We start from the raw sequence: 20,315 nt of genomic DNA on the forward strand, positions 1-20,315 counted from the left end.
TTATTATCTTGAATATTATTATAGATAGAGATAAACTGTAAACAGCAATAATGTTCAGCAAAGTTAGATTTACAAATAAGTCAACATGACCGAAATGGTCAGTTGACCCCTTTAGGAGTTATTGCCCTTTATAGTCAATTTTTAACCATTTTTCGTAAATCTTAGTAATCTTTTACAAAAATCTTCTCCTCTGAAACTACTGGGCCAAATTAATCCAAACTTGGCCACAATCATCTTTTGGGTATCTAGTTTAAAAAATGTGTCCGGTGACCTGGCCATCCAAACAAGATGGGTGCCACGGCTAAAAGTAGAACATAGGGGTAAAATGTCAAAAACCAAAGCATTAAGATCAAATCTGACTGTGGTTGAATTGTTTATCAGGTCAAAATCTATCTGCCCTGAAATATTCAGATGGATCGGACGACACGTTGCTAGGTTGCTGCCCCTGAATTGGTAATTTTAAGGAAATTTTGCAGTTTTTAGCTCACCTTTCCTAAAAGGAAATGTGAGCTTTTCTCATCACTTGGCGTCCGTCGTCGCCGTCTGTCGTCGCCGTCTGTCGTCGTTAACAATTTTTCAAACATCTTTTCCTCTGTAACTACTGAATGTAATTGGATGAAACTTAGCATGATTGTTCCTTAGATTATCCTGCACAAAGTTTGTGCTTCGATTTTTGATCCGTCAAAAAACACGGCCGCCGTTACTTAAAATAGAACATAGGGGTCAAATGCAGTTTTTGGCTTATATCTCAAAAACTAAAGCATTTAAAGCAAATCTGACATGGTCAAGATCTATCTGCCCTGAAATTTTCAGATGAATCAAACAACCCCATTGTTGGGTTGCTGCCACTTAATTGGTAATTTTAAGGAAATTTTGCAGTTTTTGGTCATTATCTTGAATATTATTATAGATAAAGATAAACTGTAAACAGCAAAAATGATCAGCAAAGTAAGATCTACAAATAAGTTAATATGACCAAAATTGTCAATTGACCCCTTAAGGGGTTATTGTCCTTTAATGACAATTTTTCACAATTTGTTCATCATATTTGCTAACTTTAAAAAATCTTCTCCTCTAAAACTACTCAACCAAATTCAACCAAACTTCATTTGAATGATCAGTAGGGTGTATAAAATAAAGTTTGTGTTTTATTTTCTATTTCGTCAAAAAACATGGCCGAAGGCATTGTTTACCATGTGAGCGATTCAGGCTCTTGAGAGCCTCTTGTTTGTGTACATAGCGTTAAGAATCCTTGTAACAACCCTTTAAGGGGTTTGTAGTATGTTTTTGTCCCTATCAATTGTAGTCATTTTGACAGCCTCTAGTTTATGGGAATATCAGTTCAAATTGACAAGGTTTATGTGGCCAATATTAAGGCTTTTAATATGTTCTATATATTTTTTAGAACCAAAGCTAAGGAAAAAGAATCGCACTTTATTTGTCCCCTACCAATGAAATCAAAGGGGACTTTTGGTTTGCACTCAATCTGTCTGTCTCTCCATCGGTCAGTCTTGGAAATCAGTTTTCCACACTTTTTCTACATGCTTCAAGATATTGATTTGATATTTGGTATATTGTTTTATCATGACAAGTTACAGATCAAGTTTGAATTTTGTTCCAGTCTGATGATTTTGTGCAGGGTTATGGTCTTTGGTCTTAGAAAATTCACTTAAATAATCAGTTTTCTACACCTTTTTTGTTATGATTGAAGATATTGACTTGATATTTATTATATAGTTTACACCATGACAAGTTATACATCATGTTAGAATTTTGTTCCAATACAATCAATGATATGAATTTTTAACTGTTAGGGGACTATGTATTGCCATGCAATTCTCACAGAAATCTTGTTATATTAATATAGCCCTGTGTCAAAGATCTGTCATTAATTTATATATTTTTGATGGTAGATTTAAGAAGATAAGCTAACATAGCTCCTATGTATAATAAATGTATAATATTATTTTCTCTATTTTGTAGAATTCTGGCTGTGGGCCTAACGAAGCCCCTTGTGACAAAGCTCTGATAGGATTTGCCCAGCTTTCTGTATTAGAGGCCTCCTCCACGTAACAGGGAATACTTGATAGTATTTTATAATCTGTGATACTGTACAGGACTAGAGACTTCAGAGGGATTGTTTACATGTTATTATGTACTTACTATGATATGTTACATTCAGAGGGATTGTTTACATGTTATTATGTACTCACAATCATATGTTACATTCAGAGGGATTGTTTACATGTTATTATGTACTCACAATGATATGTTACATGGTTACTGCAAGTCACAGCAGATGAAAGACTTTGACAGGATACATTTCTTTAAAAAAAAACATGGTAGTAAAATTAGATATCTAAGATTTTATGTCGAAAAAAAAAGGTGAATATTCTCTGGTCCTAGTGAGCATTCTAGAACAATCTTTATAATTTGTACTATATTTTGTACTTATCTTTATTGTTTTATTTAATGGGTTATTTCTTTAAAGAATTTGTTCAAGTACAACATATTTTTGGAAAATGACGCAGTCATTGTTCCATTACTGGCGACCTGAACTTTATTACATTTCTCTGCCTACCGCGCTTGGTTTCGTATTTACTATTTTCTATACAAACTGGAATCTGCTTGTGTTATCATTAATTATGCATGAGAGGTTATTGTGTAGTAATCAGCCAGGAACCAGTTTACAAACTAACTGGTTTCTGCTTGTATTCCACTACACTCAAACAAAGTGTTGTAGTTTGGCGGGAACCAGTTTAGAATTTGTAAACTACAAAACGTAATCGGTTATTGTTCATTCCGTTTTGGTGTTTCATACCGACTTTTATGGTTTGAATAAGCTTAAGACCCTTCAAACATTAATGTGATAGGTATATTAAAGACTGTTTTACAAAAGGATGGAATTGTTTTGCTTTCAAAGTCGTACTATAGTGATATCTGTTATGTACGGATTTCCACTCTCACCGGTTAATTTCTTTTTTTACACGTGCTTTTGAAACTTCCTGTTTAAACATCGCAAGTTTTAAAATTGTTTTTTGAGTGAATTTAACTTATTTTAACAATCATGAAGCGTTCCAGAATCATTTTCAAGCAGTTTCTTCTTCTCTTTGATGATGGAAAATAGGTTTTTCTCAAGAAAATACCGCAAACGATCGCAGAGGAATTGAAACGTACAAGTCAAGTCGGCACCTGGTTAAATTGGCATCTAGTCAAATCGGCACCTATTTGACGTCAATTCGGCATCCAATAATATTTGTTATAATATTTTCTATTCAATTAATTAATAACTGTTACCAAGTACATAGTGAATATGTTGTTGTGTATTTAGGTAAGCAACGAAACCAAAGTGAAATTATGTTGTTGTGTATAAAGGTAAACAACGAAGCCCTTACCCAAGCTGTTGTTTTAACAATTAGACAATTATTAAAAAAAAATGGAAAACGATGAGTCCCTTTCAATAAATCAAACTTTCATGCCAAATAATAAGCAAATTTAAGGTGGTTTTTTTTCAGTAAAGTTTAAAAAGAATTAAACAAACAATCCTGTAAAATGCTCAACTGGTTTAAATAATGCATAAAAATATCCAATATCTCATGTATTAGTCCAAATAATTATGACGTCTGGCAAGGCTATTTTATTTTTTTTCTGTGACGTCTTCCTACGAAGTAGGAAGGCTTTCTTAGGAAGGCGTCCCAGAAAAAAATTAAAAAAGCCTTGCCAGACGTAATAATTATTTTGACTACTCATATATATATATCATTAAAAATACACCAAAAATGTCATTTAGTTGAGAAAAATAAATATATACAAAATGTACAATGAACACCCAAAAATGTGAAAGTTAGTATTTAACTCTTTTTGCTTAAATACTGAAAAAAATTCTGGCAACCCCTTACTTATTTTTACTCTTTTTGCTTAAAATACAGTTAAAATATATATTTAACATGGGTGACGAATTGACTATATCAGGTGTCGATTTAACCAGGTGCTGATTTGTCCAGGTGCCAATTTAACCAGGTGCCGGTTTGACTAGAATTCTTTGACAAATGTTTGAAATTACCTGAGTTTCATTAGACCTTTGATAACAGTAACAAAAAGATTATTTACTTAATATTTTGTGGTATCAGGTCTGTTCGCGCCCAATACACTTTCGCACCTTGCAGGTTTGCACCTCGCACGTTCGCACCCAAGGTCCGTTCGCACTCTACTCATTCGCGCTCAATTTTAATTCAAATTCAAGTTGAATAATTGGAAAATCATGATTGTTGTTTTAAATTGCTTTGGTGTAAATACTGAATGTATTTATAGCTTGGTATGAGTAAAACATTGAAGATTTTAAAGGAAAAACACAAAAGATAATTGTTTTTAACAGCTTGGTCCCGTTGATCTGAAACAACGAAACAATAAAATATAGGAACCAAAATATAGCAATCCACTATTATAACCAAAACATGATAAAATCTATTCAACTTACAGAAAAAAACATAGTCAGAATCTCACTTCATTTTGAAAGAAGTCAATGAAACAAAGTTATAGCAATACACTAACCAAAACATGATTAAGAGTTATTCAACACAAAATAAAACGTTGACAAAATACCACTTTAATTAGAAAGGATTATTATTATTTTTAACAATACGCTATCCAAAACATGATTAAGATTTATTCAACACAAATAAAAATGCTGTCTCACTTTATTTTGAGACAATGACAACAATTATACTTGTAAGAAAACACTTCCTTACAGAGTTATTAAACACAAAACCAATTAAGATTGGGTGCGAACATTTAGGGTGTGAAAGTGAAAGGGGGCGAACATGAGTGGGCGCGAACGGACCCGGATTCAGACTATGTACCAGTGAGAAATATACAAGCCTTTCTACGGTATTTATTTGTACAATTCAGGTAGTCTTGACCTATTCATTGTTAAACTAATTACGGTATGTGAAAATCAAGACTTGCATAAAAACTATCCCAATATTAGAGACAGTGGCGTCATTTTTCTTCAGAGCTTTCAGCTCTTTCATTTTATTAAACCACCCACCAATTATGAATTGGTATTATGTGCCAGACTTGCTAGCATTGCTTAAGTGCTAATATTTTGCAGATACCTAGAAAGTAGGGAAAGCAAGTAATTACAACTATGACTAATTGGACTACTTTTTTTTAATTGAAATTCTGCTTTATTTATTTGCATAAACATAAAGAATTAAAGAGAACACGGAAAGAAGATAGGCTTGTTCTCCCAACACAATTAAATGGGAAGAAATTAATTAATTCTCATGAAAGTCTGCAGGTTTAGTGTTAACTGATTTTCAGCAAATAGAAATAGTAACATTCCAGATAATATAGGGCTAAATAAATTTTATTAGCAATTTATGGCTATCACTTTGTTTACCTTTTTAATATAGATATATTGCTCTAATTTTAAGTCTATTTATATTTCAAAGTTGATTATTCTTTTTTTGTTCATTGATTTCTGGTGTTCTTGGGTCTTAATAGGGCTCATCATGATTAAAATATTCAGCCAATTGTTAATGGATTGATAAAAGCATAACTGCTGAAAGGCCATTTTTTAAATATTAGAAATATGCAAGATTGAAATATATCGAAATTTTAAAATTAACATATTGTTTCAAAACAAAAATTTGTAATTAGAATGTACACCTTACTTTTACAATAAACAAAGTAAAAGTAAGGTGTACATTCTAATTTCTTTGCATATGTGTGTCACATAGCAGGATTGTTACTTTTGCATATTAACTACCTCCAAATAAAAATGTATAATGGAACCTTTGACGCATTTTTCTGAAACCAGAATGAACATTTTTTAAGTTTATAAATTATATCTGATTCTGTGTGAAATTGATGCATGCATTTATAGTTATATTATTGATGAGAGTAGGAAGCTGAAATAGATGGACTTAACAAGGCCTTGAAAAAGACGTATTGTAATAACTGGTTTCCCAAAGTTAAAATCTATGTTTTGTATTTAAAACATTTGAATTTTTACATTAACGCAAAATATATCTGCTGTACAAATTTTGTCTTATGATTTATGTTTGATTTTTTTTTACGTTTTTTTTTCTTTCAAAGACCTTCACATAAGCAAAGGAAAACAGAAACCATTTTGGTTATGTCAGGAGTTTCACCTATATGGAGAACAAAAGTAAATGCTTTAATCTTCAAAGCAAAGGACATTATATATTTAAGCTACATTGTCTAATTATAGAAATTAACGATTCCAGCAAATGACATTGTATGTTTTAAGCTACATTGCTTAATTCACATTATGATTTATTCCAGCATATTACGTTAAATATTTAAACTACATTGTCTAATACAGTAGAGATCTATTCCAGCAAATGACAAAATGACATGTATAAACAGCATACTTATTAAGATAATTATTTGTTCCATCAAATTACGATTTATATTAAAGCTACACTATTTGATTAAAGTAATGATCTATTCCAGCAAATGACATTATTTATTTAAGCTACTTTGTCTAACTGTTATTGTTACATTGCATTTCATATAGATAACAATAAACTAAAAAAATTGACAGTTTACTTTTTTCAGTTTATCCAGTTTGCCATAAATAAAAGGTAATACAATTTAGTGTTTCGTTTTGTAACAAGACCAAAGTTAACATTAGGTCCTTCCTCTCACTGAAGAATCTATCAACTGAAGTTTTCTAAACATATCTTTAATGGGATTCCTCATATTTTGTTTTGTTACCTTGAACGTCTCAATCGATTAGTAAGATGTCTGCCTTGATTAATGATTCAAAAGGCAATTTAAAAAAAAAATCAAGTCTGTTTGCATTTGAATTTTCAACCCAGAATCATAAGAGTTCGATTTACACCAGTAATATGTGCAAGGTTGGTCAAATTAAAAAAAATATATGAAAAGACACGAGATGTGACGAAATTGTGTTGGACATTATATTGCTTTCGATTCAAATTGTTGTTTAATATTTGTGTCCATAATGTAAACTTGCAGTAAATGAATTTTCAATGAGAATGCTAATCAAGATGAAATATGATGATATTGAAGTGATGGAGGAAGTATCAGTGTCTAAATGTTCACAAGGATTACATGTTTTAAACACAACAGTAGGCTTACTATCAGTTGTCATGATATTATTTTGTAAAAAAACATACAAGGTGTAGGCACTGTGTATAAACATTGTCTATTGTTTGTCCTGGTCCAGAGCTTAAAGAGATCACAAGCAGAAGGGAATAAGGAGAAATAATTGCACATCGTCTCGAATATTGACTTGACTCCCAAAGTCTTGAAAATACTCTGAAATGGGGTAAAAATATAACCTCCGAACCTTTGAAATGTTAAGATAGCTGAAATGTCAATCAATTGAGCTAGTAAAGTTGTGATATATTGTTTGAATATTGAGCTGGAAAAGAGAAACGAAAGATACCAAAGGGATATCTCAGATTGAAATCAAGCAATACACACAAAAAAAAGATTAAGAGTTCTAAAAGAAAAGTGATAATCGAAAAAAACTGTATGCAAAGAGCCTGAAAAGAACAATATAGACAGTTAGTTAGAGTTTTGTTAGGGTATACAAAGATAGAATAACTGAAACAGATTATTTAAAATGAAATTGCAATTGTTCCTTCTTAAATAAGTCTCAAATCCCAAGGCACGTTGCAAAATTTTAGTTGCAACATTGAGATCCAAATAAACGGTTGGGTTTGCAGTATTAATTGTTATTTGTTTAGTTAACTATACTGTTGTTGGTCTTTCTTTTCTGTTTTTGCCATGCACTGTCAGTTTATTTTCGACTAATGAGTTTGAATGTCCACTTGTTATTTTTCGCCTCTCTTCTATGTTATCTCAATTTAAGGCGAATGAAACTCTTAAATTTCTTCTGTTGTTACTTGACTGATAGAAATGGAACAAAAATATTTCCTATAATTAAAGATAAAGTAGAGCAGTTCGTTAGCATTATGAGCGGAACAAAAATTCCCAGATACTTTGAGCCATAATGGCTCTGGTGACTGTCAACCAACCTATGATTCTCCAGAAAAGTCAACAGAACCTGGCCGAATGGTTTGGGACATTAGAAAACGATAGAAATTGAGAGAAGCAGTTGAAGCAACTTCACCAACGTATATCAATAAAAAAATAAATTAATATTGTCATCGGAAGATAAATTGTACATAATTGTAAATATAATGTACTATCAAGATTTACTATAAGAATATTCAGATACTCATAGAAAATATTTCTTTTTAACCCGTATATGGACAGATGGTAAAAACTTGAGATGAACAAACTCCTCATCAGCACGAGCTATCCCTTTTACATAGTACGTATCACTTCATGGTTATTTTTAAAGTCCAACTTGAGGCTTGCTCTCGATAAAAATGAATGGTATTAGCAGAATAGAGGACATGTTCAGGATAATTAAAGCAATTTATCAATTGTAAAACCCAAATTATAAGGTGTTGGTCAATTCTGAAATGTATCGTCTATAGCCATGAGCTTAAGAAGGACAGTAAATGCAAAAGACGTCGGCTGACGGGAGAGCTAGAAAATCCCAAATTATGATGCACTGGACAATGTTAGTAAGCAGTAAGCCATTCTTGTTTCAGAATGAATGGCTGCGCTTGCAGAAAGACTTTTGCAATTAAATTGGAAGAGGTTTAGTCGGAAGCTTAGTAACTTAATCAGCTAAAGTTCTAGTGTGTTTGATGAATTGATTTATGGATTCGCATGTTATATATCCTAGAGTGCTCTGGTAAGTCATGAAAATTACCTAGTAGAACAAATATGAAATGATTGTTCTTGAATAAAGGTAACAGTAGTATACCGCTGGTCAAAAGTCATCAATCGATTGGGAGAAATAAATCCGGGTTACAAACTAAAACCGAGGGAAACGTGTCAACTATAAGAGGAAAATAAACTGAACCCAGAATTCAGATCAGATTTGCAGAAGATAACAAGGAGAAAACAGCAACACTTGAATTCAACTAAATAAACTAAAACTACAAGGAGTCCAATACCGATACCACATAAAATGTTTCACAGGAGTTTGATAGGATTTCGAAAATTGATTGATCATCCCGTCCATAAGTCCGTGGTTAGTTACTGTTGACAACTACATGAACAGCAATGGATAATGCAATGATGCATGGAACACAGAAAATTGAACGCAGTCACGAATATTCACCGCTTGATTACATATCTAAATTCAACTCTTATTCAACACTTGATCTTCCGTCTGGATATTGTCAGGTGGAACGTGTGCCCGCAGATCAACCGAAAACATTTTTTCCATGATATCCAGCCAAACAATTTCATAGTTTTGCCCTTGGTATTGAAGGGTGCTATGCAAATGCTGAGGTAGACGATTTTAATTTGCACATATATTTACAATGAGGGTCTTTTGTACATATAGCATGTGTAGTAAATAGTTATTAAGCGCATATTCGATTGGAAAAGTACAAATGTAGATAAGCGTGTGATCGATTTTATGCAACCGAATTTAGTTTAAAGCGCAGGAGTGCTATTTTTTCTCAAAACAAATAAACTCATCATAGATACCAGGATCAAAACCTTATATCTACGTCAGACGCGCGTTTCGTCTAAAAAAGACTCATCAGTGACGCTCGAATAAAAAATGTCTACAAGGCCAAATAGAGTACAAAGTTGAAGAGCATTGAGGACCACAAATTCTTAAAAGTTAAACACAGCTAAGGCAATCTATTCCTGAGGTAGAAAAGCCTCAGTCTTTCAAAAACACAAAGCCCTGCTTACAGTCAATTTATAACTATGAACATATCAATGATAACTCTGAAGTCAACACAGAAGTGCTGACTACTGGGCTGGTGATACCCTCGGGGAAATAAATCTCCACCAGCAGTGGCATCGACCCAGTGGTTGCAAATAAACTCATCATAGATACCAGGATCAAAACCTTATATCTACGCCAGACACAAGTTATCCTTTCGGTTGGGACATCTACTGGAACGCTCATTTCTCTGATATTGCACCTATAACAGAAGATTTTCATCTCATTTGCATGCATTATGGCTTGTATCCTCACCAGGCTGTCTCATCAGAAAGCATGAGACAGATGCAATAAATGAGTGTTGCAGTCATTTATTAAAGATTGCTTTCAGGAGTCGCACTTTAGGAAAACAAGATTGCAAATAATGGATGACAAGAAATGAACCTCTTGCAGAAAGTCGCTTCACAATACATTTCAAGAATTATTTGTGTTGTAAACAGTTTATTGTCCGATCAGATCACAGTTCTTTAACCTGGCTTCTTAACTAAAGGGGAACATAAGATGGCTCCAGATTCTAAGTTCATACAAGATGAACTTAGTCCATAGACAGAGGTATCAATGTCTAAACGTGTCAATCCAATATATACGGATAAAAACCAAATATCAAAAATGTAAAAGGTTGATTGAGCTGATCAACTTTTTTGGTAGAAGAGTCAAGTGGTATATGATTGAATATCATTGAAATGATATTGTAATGACGATTCATATAATATTTCTTAAAACTTAACTTATTACATGATGATTCTCGTCAAATTAAACCGGAGCACAAGTATTAAAAAGATAATACAAAAAGCACTTCTTGTGTAAAATCGTTTTGGTCAACGTTTGTGCTGTATTTACTATTTCTTAACATCTGTGTGTCAAATTGTCACAATTTTTCACCATTTAACTGGATTAACTGTCTTTATATGAATGTATTACCAATGAGACGCAAATATTTCAAAGTAAAACGAATTAATAATAGTACATGAAGTTTTATTTCTGAAAATTAGAGAAAATTTCAATAGCAATTATCTTGGTCTAAAATGGCTCCAAATTGATTCTTAATTACATGATTATAGAAGTAATGAGATCATATTATTGTTTAATGATGATTCAATTTGTTATGGCACGCTCTTTTCGCTATATTAAAATAAACAACTGCGTCAAGAGCGCATGATACACCCTTGCTGTGCATATTGAAATTGTGGCATGAATAAAATGGGATATTTTGACGGCATTTAATCATAGGCAAATTTAAAAATAAAAATACTTTGTAATAAAAGAGGGACGAAATATACCAGAGGGACAGTCAAACTCATAATTCGAGAATTAACTGACAACGCCTGGCTAAAAATGAAAGTAGACAAACAGATAAACAATAAAAACAAATGACACAACATAGAAAACTTAAGAATAAGCAACACGAACCCCACCAAAAACTAGGGGTGATCTCAGGTGCTCCAGAAGAGTAAACAGATCCTGCTCCACATGTAGCACCCGTCGTACCTTATATACAGAAGTGTGCTCCTTACACAGAAACTGCTTCAACAAAGTTATGAGGAGGACAGATTAAAATTGACACTTCGTAAATTTTATGGACACCATCACGAATTAGTTGATCCATACGATGTGTCTTTGACCAAACTAGCTAAGGACATTTTTACCACATCGTAGATTGTGGTTTGTCATTACGTCGTCTAAATCTTTTAATTACCGAACGTGACTTATTCCCGATTGTGACTGTTTTGCTGAGTGTGAATTCGCATTACTATAAGACATGTTACGGTACTTATCTATCCCAAATCCATGTATTTATTTTGATGTTATATTTGTTATATTTGTAATTTTCATCGGAGTTTTTCAAATTGGTTGACGTCTTTTCTATTATATTCATGTGTTATGGTGAAGAAAATTAATCACCACCTTCATTTATTAGTTTTGATTTTGTTCAATGTAATCTGTACGATATTTTATGATTGAAGTTAGATTCAAAACAAACCGGACATATATATAATATAGTTAATTGCTATTGATTAGTAATGCAATGTGCATTGTGTTTAAATATAATATCAGTATTTAGTTCTATTATATAATCTTAAATCAATCCTATTTCTATCTTATTTTTGAGATATAGTTTTTCAAATGTGACGTCATTTTCGTGCTGTTTCAGAAATTCAAATGTCTGCGTGACGTAATTGTTGTGCCTTTTTACTACTTCGTATGTGATGTCATTTCATGACTTTTTGCGTTCAGGCCTGGACCAAGTCGGGTGTGTCTATTTTCTGTGTTGGTCTTCAATATATTATGTATTCGGGTTTTGTTTTCTGTAATTAGTTAAGACGTCAGTTTTATCATGTAAATCGTTTATATTCATTTGATAAAATTGACTGTTTGCAATAGCATAAATTGTTCTAAATAATAAGGATGTTATTATCACAAGCAGAAAACCCTGGCCGTATTTGGCACAACCTTTTTCAACTTTTGATCCTAGGAGCTGTACAACTTTGTACCATTGTTTGACTTTCGAACTTTTATATCTGGGCGTCACTGGTAAGTCTTGTGTGGACAAGGCGCGGTTTTGACGTATTGAATTTTAAACCTCATGCCTTTTGTTATCTATTATTCATGTTTTTCTTTGCCTAATTCGTTCTCCTATTTATTTGTATTAAAGTCTTGTATTATTATGTTGTCATTTTAATGTTATATTTAACAATGCCATGAAAGTGCGAGGTTTGGCATGCCACAAAACCAGGTTCAACCAACCATTTTTTTTCTTTAAAAATGTCCTGTACCAAGTCAGGAAAATGGCCATTGTTATATCATAGCTCGTTTCTGTGTGTGTAACATTTTTACGCTGTGTTTCCGTTGTGTCGTTTGTTTTCTCCTATATTTGAGTGTGAAATCACATTACTATAAGACGTGTCACGGTACTTTTCTATCCCAAATTCATGTATTTGGTTTTGATGTTATACTGGTTATTCTCATCGGATTTTGTCTTAGTCTGTTGCTATGTGTGTTACATTTGAATGATGTGTCGTTGTTCTCCTCTTATATTTAATGCGCTTCCCTCAGTTTTAGTTTGTTTACCCGATTTTGTTTTTTTGTCCATAGATTTACGATTTTTGAACAGCGGTATACTACTGTTGCCTTTATTTATGTTATAATATATCCGGTAAATAGTCTGATTAGGTAGGTCACATTCATGAAAGGGAAGGGGATTGTAGTTACAACGTAAGGAACATATCCGATATCATTCGTGAAACGGTAATTCCATAGCGGTCAACCAACTCGTGATGGCGTCCGTAAAATTTACGAAGGATGATTACAACTTCACCATTTGGAACTCTTGGTTTAATAGCTTCCTTGTGAGCAGCAATCGTCTATCAAGAAAATCATGATAGGAAATGAAAGCACGGCAATATTGTATCAATTGGGAGATTGGGAGATATATACCCCGTATGCAGGTGCTGCTGGAATGTTGCTACTAAGAAATGGAAAGTTTACAATTGGAAAGCAGAAATCATCTCTTTTGTCGTAAAGTTTAGTTTTCAACCGACCCTACTTGTCAATTTCTAGATGTAATAAAACATTCCTGCATAAACCCTCGTAATAGATCGGAATGTTTGTTATGTTTGCAAATTCAAACAATTATACAAAGTTTCTATTAAATCAATCCAAACAAATTCAAGTATTGGTACACTTTGTTAAAAATCATACTTCCATCTGCCAAGTCCCACAGTAATGTAGAGTTTGGAGAAAGTCGTTCCTGGAATACTATATAGTACTTGAGTTATTGTGCTATTTGCGAAAAACAGCCTTAAATTTAAACTTTAAAGCTCCATAACTCTTATACTCTTCAACTGCATATGGGATATAAATTTCCCCATCTTATTCGCTATTTAACAGCATGCAGCAACTACTTTGAAAAACGTCACCAGTGTCTGAATAGAAAGTTAATCAAAATGATGGAAATCACTCATGGAAAGATTAGAAGAGTAGTTTGAATAATTTCATATTAAGGTATGGTAGGGGAAAATGAACATTAATAAAGCACTATTGCTGAAAATTGCATTAACAGCAGGTCTTTAGAAGGAAACGTGCTTTTCCAGTATGAGGATAAATTGAGCTCAAATTAAATAATATGGGTCTCTTAATTTGCACAATTTTATTTAAACTGCAGTTTATATCTTATCCAATTAATGTTGCCTGTTCTGAACATGTTTAAAAAAAACCAAAAAAATTGCAAATCAAAAATTCTTCTAGTAAATGTTACGAACTATCTTTGTAAGACATAAAATCTAGAACAACAGCTAAGAACTTTAAAGTAACAACAAAAATAATCTACTAAAAATGTAGTTTTGGGGCATTTGTAAGTTGAAACAGAGATTATATGACATTGAAGATTAAAAGTTGTACAGTGCCTTCTGATCAATTATTTAAGTATTTTTCAACACAGGGCTTTCAAAATATACTTTTTCAACGTAAACAAATTAAAAAACTTATTTTATTAAAATGTGGATTCTTTCTTGATTGCAAAAATATCTATTCACTTCTAAAAAAAAAACAACAAATGACTAAAATAGACATAATGATTGATGGGGAATAAATTAATAAACAATGGTTTGTAATAATTAAAAGTTTTAAAATTTTAAAACTGTTTCAAGCCAATTCCTGATAAAAAAAAGAGAACTAATCTAAATAAGTAGTTAATTAATTACAGATGGTTAATGGAAAATTTATCAAGTAAATTATAGGCCATACTTGAATACCTTTTATATATTCATATTTCATTTTTTTTAAAGATCTTGTTAATCCATTAATCATTTATCAGATATAATTTACAGAATCACTTCATGTAATGTAGATCAAAAGTAATCAGCAATAAATAAACCTATCATCCTTATATATATCAAACATCTACATTTGTGTATTCAATTATGAGGTCAAATATTTGTATATTAAGAATTAGATGTACATTGCAAGGTCTGTATAATTATGTAATACTGAGGTTGATAGGTAGTGTGGTCAATTTGATTGACAGTTTAGGAGGTGGGGCATTGTAGTTAAAGGCCCACCTTGTCTCTGATTGTTTAGTGATAATGCCAGTTGTCAATCATACTAGCCTTGTATCAATACCTAATTACCTTATCAAAATGTTTTTTAAAAAAAGCCTGCACATCAACACACCTTAATGACATACATTCTTAAATGAACTGCTCAAATAATATACCCATTTTATCAGTTTATATGTGTATTATGTGCACATACATGAGATCCATAGGGAACTTTATTTCACTGTGAATACATTTAGTAATAGTAGCTAATCTGTCATATTGTTAGGGGGGCTGGTGCCTAAGTAAAGATTTAGAATAAGTTCTAATCTTTCCAAAAACCAGAGGTATGCCAAAGAATGTCTCGTCCTTTTTATAAAAAAAGTTCATCGGAAGGTATCAACTTCACAAATAATACACAATGGTCTTGAAGTATAGATTCTGGTTACTGATGCTGTTTATAATCTTAATAACAGGTTATATTATTATTTTATTTGTCTTAATGAATAGAACTTTTATTGTTTAGTCTGTTTTTGGTGGTATCCATTAGACGTGGTTCCCAGCATTGTTATTGGTCTATGATAATTTTTGTATACTTGTCTTTCATTTTTGACAATATGTCGTTTTGTATTACCTTGTTACATATCAAGTGCTCTGTTCTTATATATTCAGTAATTGTGTAATTGTACAATATAAAATGATTAAGATAATACCACAAGTTGACTGCTGACCCCTATTTTTAACATTTTTACCTAATATGTCTGTTAGTTTTGTACACACACAGTGTTATTATAATGGAATTTTATGCATCTGTTATTCAAGTGAGAGGTTTAGCTAACTAAACCAGGTTTAATCCAACATTTACTAAATAAGAAAATGCCTGAACCAAGTCAGGAATATGAGTTGTTTTCCATTCTTTTGATGTGTTTGAACTTTTGATTTTGGATTTTGATTAAAGACTTGCCGTTTTGAATTTTCCTCAGAGTCCAGTACTTTTTGCATTTTACTTGTGTATTTGAAAAAAAAAATTAATCAAATTCTGCACAACACTGTTATAATTGATTATTTACTATTTTGATGAGTAAAAAAAGATACATCAGTCTGTATAGAAATAACACCAACATAAGTTGACTTTTCTAACATGAGCTGTGATGCTTTAGTTTAGGTCTGTTTCTTTCAAGGGGTGGGGTGGTAGATATCTAATTATATTTATAACAGGAATATTCAGGCCAAAGATGTTTAAATTACTGTAAATAAAATCGCAATAAAAAAAAACCCAGACAGAACTATCTCAGTTTACATTATGTTGAAGGAAAATGTCTGTGGTTATTAACAATTGATTCAAACTAGGTCTGCTCTATGGTATTCTATGTCAAAATTGACAAAGTTAATACGACTAACACGAGAAAAATAATTCAATCTGTCCAAAATTAGAGGTGTACATCTTTGATGTTTGATTATAGTGTAAAGTTTATATTAAGATAAACTATTGAAATTCTAAATGAAACTAACTAGGTACAAACTATGTGTTTAGGATTATGGTAGTATGAATGGCTATTTGGCATCCAGTGACAATTAAATGTATATTCAGGTCAAGAACATGTTATAGCACATGAATATGGACCCTGCTTTGTAATAGACTGACATGCAGAGCTTGGTTTTAACGTGGTACTTTACAAGGTGTCTGTACATGTTACCATACACAGACGCATTGTTGGACTTAATATAGGCAATCGTGCATACATATAGACAATTTCTTTCAAAAATGTTTTATTCTTTTGTATTACATTTTGCAAATATATCAAGTCTAGAAATGTTATGAGAAACAAACATCTATGGTGGTTTGTGTTTTAACCATATTAAACTTAATTACATACACAACAAGTTAATATATTCTAGGTCCCTATCTATTTTTAGTAACAATATACATGTATATACAGTTAACATGATCAGCTATAATAACAAAACTGTTCCCTTAGAAATCATCCAGGAAATTACACAATTTCAATCAAAAATTGATTTAATGAGATTCTTTACTTTTCATTTGAATATATCTAAACAGTTTTTTTTACTTTTAGGGTTTGTAATTAACTTAACAAAAATGTCTTCTGAATTTATGCCAAAACTAACAACGAAAGATATTTAGATTTGTTATAAGAAAACTTGTATTGTCCTTCCAAAAAGTGATGGTTTCTAAGGTTACATAAATCTAGCACAAGCATAAATGAATCACAGAAAAGTTCCTTGTACCACATGTGCACAAACAAAAACATAACAGGGATACAATTCTAGGGGACAATAATATAACAAGGTTTTGAGAGATAAGGTGTTTTGGCACAAAGGAAACCATTTACCCAGCTCCAGATGAATTTTACTGATAATACAGGACAAACCCCAGGACTCCTAACATCATTCACTCTCATATGAAATTTATTTACTTGATTCTTCACAATATATCCAAATATTACATGACATGTATTATAACATGGTTGGAGCATTTTAGATGAAATTAGAAACTTGAATTTCTTGTTTTGTAGAACAAATTCCTGAATAATTAACAGACTGATGTCATTGTTACTGAAAAAGGAAACTTTTTCTTTTCTTTTAATCAAAGGGTTTAACATTACAATAGTCCCGAGACAGATATGAAACTTTTCTACATGATAACAAAGCACTAAGGAATCTATATATAAATAAACATAATAATAAATTTATATTATAAATATTATACGTTTTAAAGATTGACACACTGGTACTTGATCATTTGATTTTTGGTATAAACAGGACCCTAGAAATCATCATACAAAACTAACTGATTCAAACAAAATATCTAATGACATCTATAACAAATTAATGACAGAAATTCTTGTTATTAAGTGGAGGTAAGGGCCACCAAACCTTGTTATTAAGTGGAGGTAAGGGGCCACCAAACATAGTTCAGACAAAGGATAAATAAGGGACCAATTCCTGACAAAAATGCAGTGAGGTGAGCTTTTTTTTACTCCGGTGTTGAAGGCCTCACACTGACTTTGGAATGAAGATCACCCATATCCTTCTTTTCAAATGAAGTGAATTTCTCCTGTGTTCTATTGTGTGTAATGACAGATATTGTTAGTTGGCTGGTTGGTTAGTGGATACATCTGGAATTACTTTGAAAATTATCAATTGCAGAACATAAGCAACAATGTGTATTTCCAACTTGTTAAGAGGTAGAAAAATAAATACTTTTTTTAAGAAAACATACAAAGATGACACAGTAATAACTGATTTGATGCAGGTAATAGCCAGAATTTTTTGTCAGTAACTAACATTTTGATGAAAGCTTTATTTATAGAATAAATAAAAAAGAATTTTAGTCTATAAAGTTTTTATTGATTGATGGATTGTTGTTTGTTATATAGATAAGTACACCTTACAGAACTAACAAATTCTGGACTATGCCAAATAAATAACAAAGTAGTTTCTTGTGAAACTAACAGACAAAATAACTATTGAGCTACTAACAAAAGAATAGGCACTCTGTGGATGATATGTGTCTATACAAAAGAAAATGGACAGTTTGTATGGCACAAAAAGGAAGACACTTCAACAATAAGGAGATTTGAACCAATGAACAAATTTAAAATATGTATGCAATTAAGTGACTTCCTTTTGTAGCATGTAAACCCTGAATAAGTACAATACAGATAATTGATTCATTGTATTAAGTTTTGTCAATAAATGGAGGACACAAATAAATAAGTCATCTACAAATAACAAATATCATAATAAAATACATCCAAACATTCACATTTAGAGATCTTAGGGATCTTAGATTCCCTAAACCATAATTCTAAAATTTCAACTAATTCCTATTTACCACTATTTCTCAAATCATTAGAAAAATTCATCACACAAATATAATGTTTTATATAACAATGCTATAGTTGACAAACTTACAGGATTTGAATGAGAAAACATATTGTTTTATATGAAGGAAATATGCTTCAGTCTGGTTAGCCACTACAAGTCACCCTTTATCTAGATATAGTTTATTTAGGCAGTGGAAAAGGAGCATACATTTTAAGGTAAACAAAAGATTTCTTAAAATTTATTTTCCAAGTAAATGTGTTTGTCAAAAGGATAATACTGTAAACTGCAATTTAAACTGTTAACTTATTAGATATAGGAAGATGTGTAGGAGACAAATCTCCATCCAACTCACAATTTATAAAAGTAAACCGTTTTAGACTTTTGATAATGCTATGTTTTTTAACAGAACAGACAACAGAACTAAGAAACTGTGTATGCACTAAATGTGAAAATCCAATTTGAACTACATTTTTATAGTAGAAAAGCATAGTAACATAAATTTACTATTTAAAACCTTGTTTATTTATTTTGAGACAAATACAAGACCATTTCAGGACAGGAATTGTGTCAAAAGTGAAAATACAATGTACAACATTACATGGTAGCTGTGTTGCAAATGGTAAGATCTCGCTGCAATACTATCTTATGTAACTATCCTTCAGACAGTCAGATCTTATGTAACTATCCTTCAGACAGTCAGATCTTATGTAACTATCCTTCAGACAGTCAGATCTTATGTAACTATCCTTCAGACAGTCAGATCTTATGTAACTATCATTCAGACAGTCAGATATCTGTCCATTATGGTTGTGCTCCACACTCAAATGTTTTAAAGGAGCACACAAATATTCCTGTTTAACAGTGATTGTAAAATGTACTCAATGTATAAGACATGTTTTCACAAAGAAATGCCTAGGTTTAATAAATTATAAATAAATAATTGTTTTAATAATATAAACTTAAAACCTAATTTGTTAATATGTATATAATTAAATATTTCAATTATCTCCCAAATTCTCTAGTTTAAAAATATTAAACAAAGAACACAAACAGCAAATCCTCTCAAGTAACTATAAATAGATTAGTGAATCAGTGTCAGAGAATAAATGAAAAGTATTATATCAATGAATATATGAGCGTTTATTTTAATGTCTTATTATATATTTTGGTAGCTGACACTTTATGTAATTTTTCTATTTCATTTAAAATAATGATGAGCAATTCTTTGGCAACAGCACTACTCCTTCTTATTGAGACTGTTAGTTCTATTCCAAACTCTGAAATCTTTTTGAAACTCGCCCATATGACATTATCTTATTCATTTACAATACTTCTATTTGACTTTTGGCGGGTCATAACTGTCCATGATAGTCATGATATTATCCTAAATAATATAATTATCAATAGAATTCTGAGTCAGAACTTTGATATGACCCTGAATGTTCTTTAACGTCTTGTACACTTCCTGCAGGACTACCGATTCCAGCTGGACTTCCTGGGTTGTCAAGTGTTCTTGTAGCACCTAAAATATACAGTTCAAAATTGTAGTTTGTGTTACAACCTAGCAAAAACTCTTAGTTATTAATAATAAAAAAATATTCTAGAATTGA

At 31.6% G+C, this 20,315-nt stretch overlaps 2 protein-coding genes across 6 annotated transcripts in view; one reads left to right on the forward strand and one right to left on the reverse strand.

Annotated features, from left to right (window-relative positions):
• Positions 1-2,358, forward strand: part of LOC143065404 (serine/threonine-protein kinase OSR1-like) — a 32,798-nt gene extending 30,440 nt beyond the window's left edge. The window contains exons 17-18 of one of the 3 annotated variants that reach the window (XR_012975464.1): positions 1,984-2,126; positions 2,227-2,358. Coding sequence is in view for 2 of the 3 variants with exons in the window: in XM_076238956.1 (XP_076095071.1) it covers positions 1,984-2,073 (90 nt within the window). In the remaining variant the exon portion in view is untranslated. The other 2 variants (XM_076238956.1, XM_076238955.1) reach the window with 2 other exon arrangements.
• A 14,248-nt stretch (positions 2,359-16,606) lies between these two features.
• The window catches only part of LOC143065407 (serine/threonine-protein phosphatase 6 regulatory ankyrin repeat subunit C-like), a 43,992-nt gene continuing 40,283 nt past the window's right edge, over positions 16,607-20,315 (reverse strand). For 2 of the 3 annotated variants that reach the window (XM_076238959.1, XM_076238958.1), the window contains one exon: positions 16,607-20,227. In XM_076238959.1, the coding sequence (XP_076095074.1) occupies positions 20,106-20,227 (122 nt within the window). In that variant the 3' untranslated portion in view covers positions 16,607-20,105. The remainder of the gene's footprint in view (positions 20,228-20,315) is intronic. The other variant, XR_012975465.1, reaches the window with a different exon arrangement.

This window comes from Mytilus galloprovincialis, chromosome 2, assembly GCF_965363235.1.
Source record: "Mytilus galloprovincialis chromosome 2, xbMytGall1.hap1.1, whole genome shotgun sequence".
Taxonomy (NCBI): domain Eukaryota; kingdom Metazoa; phylum Mollusca; class Bivalvia; order Mytilida; family Mytilidae; genus Mytilus; species Mytilus galloprovincialis.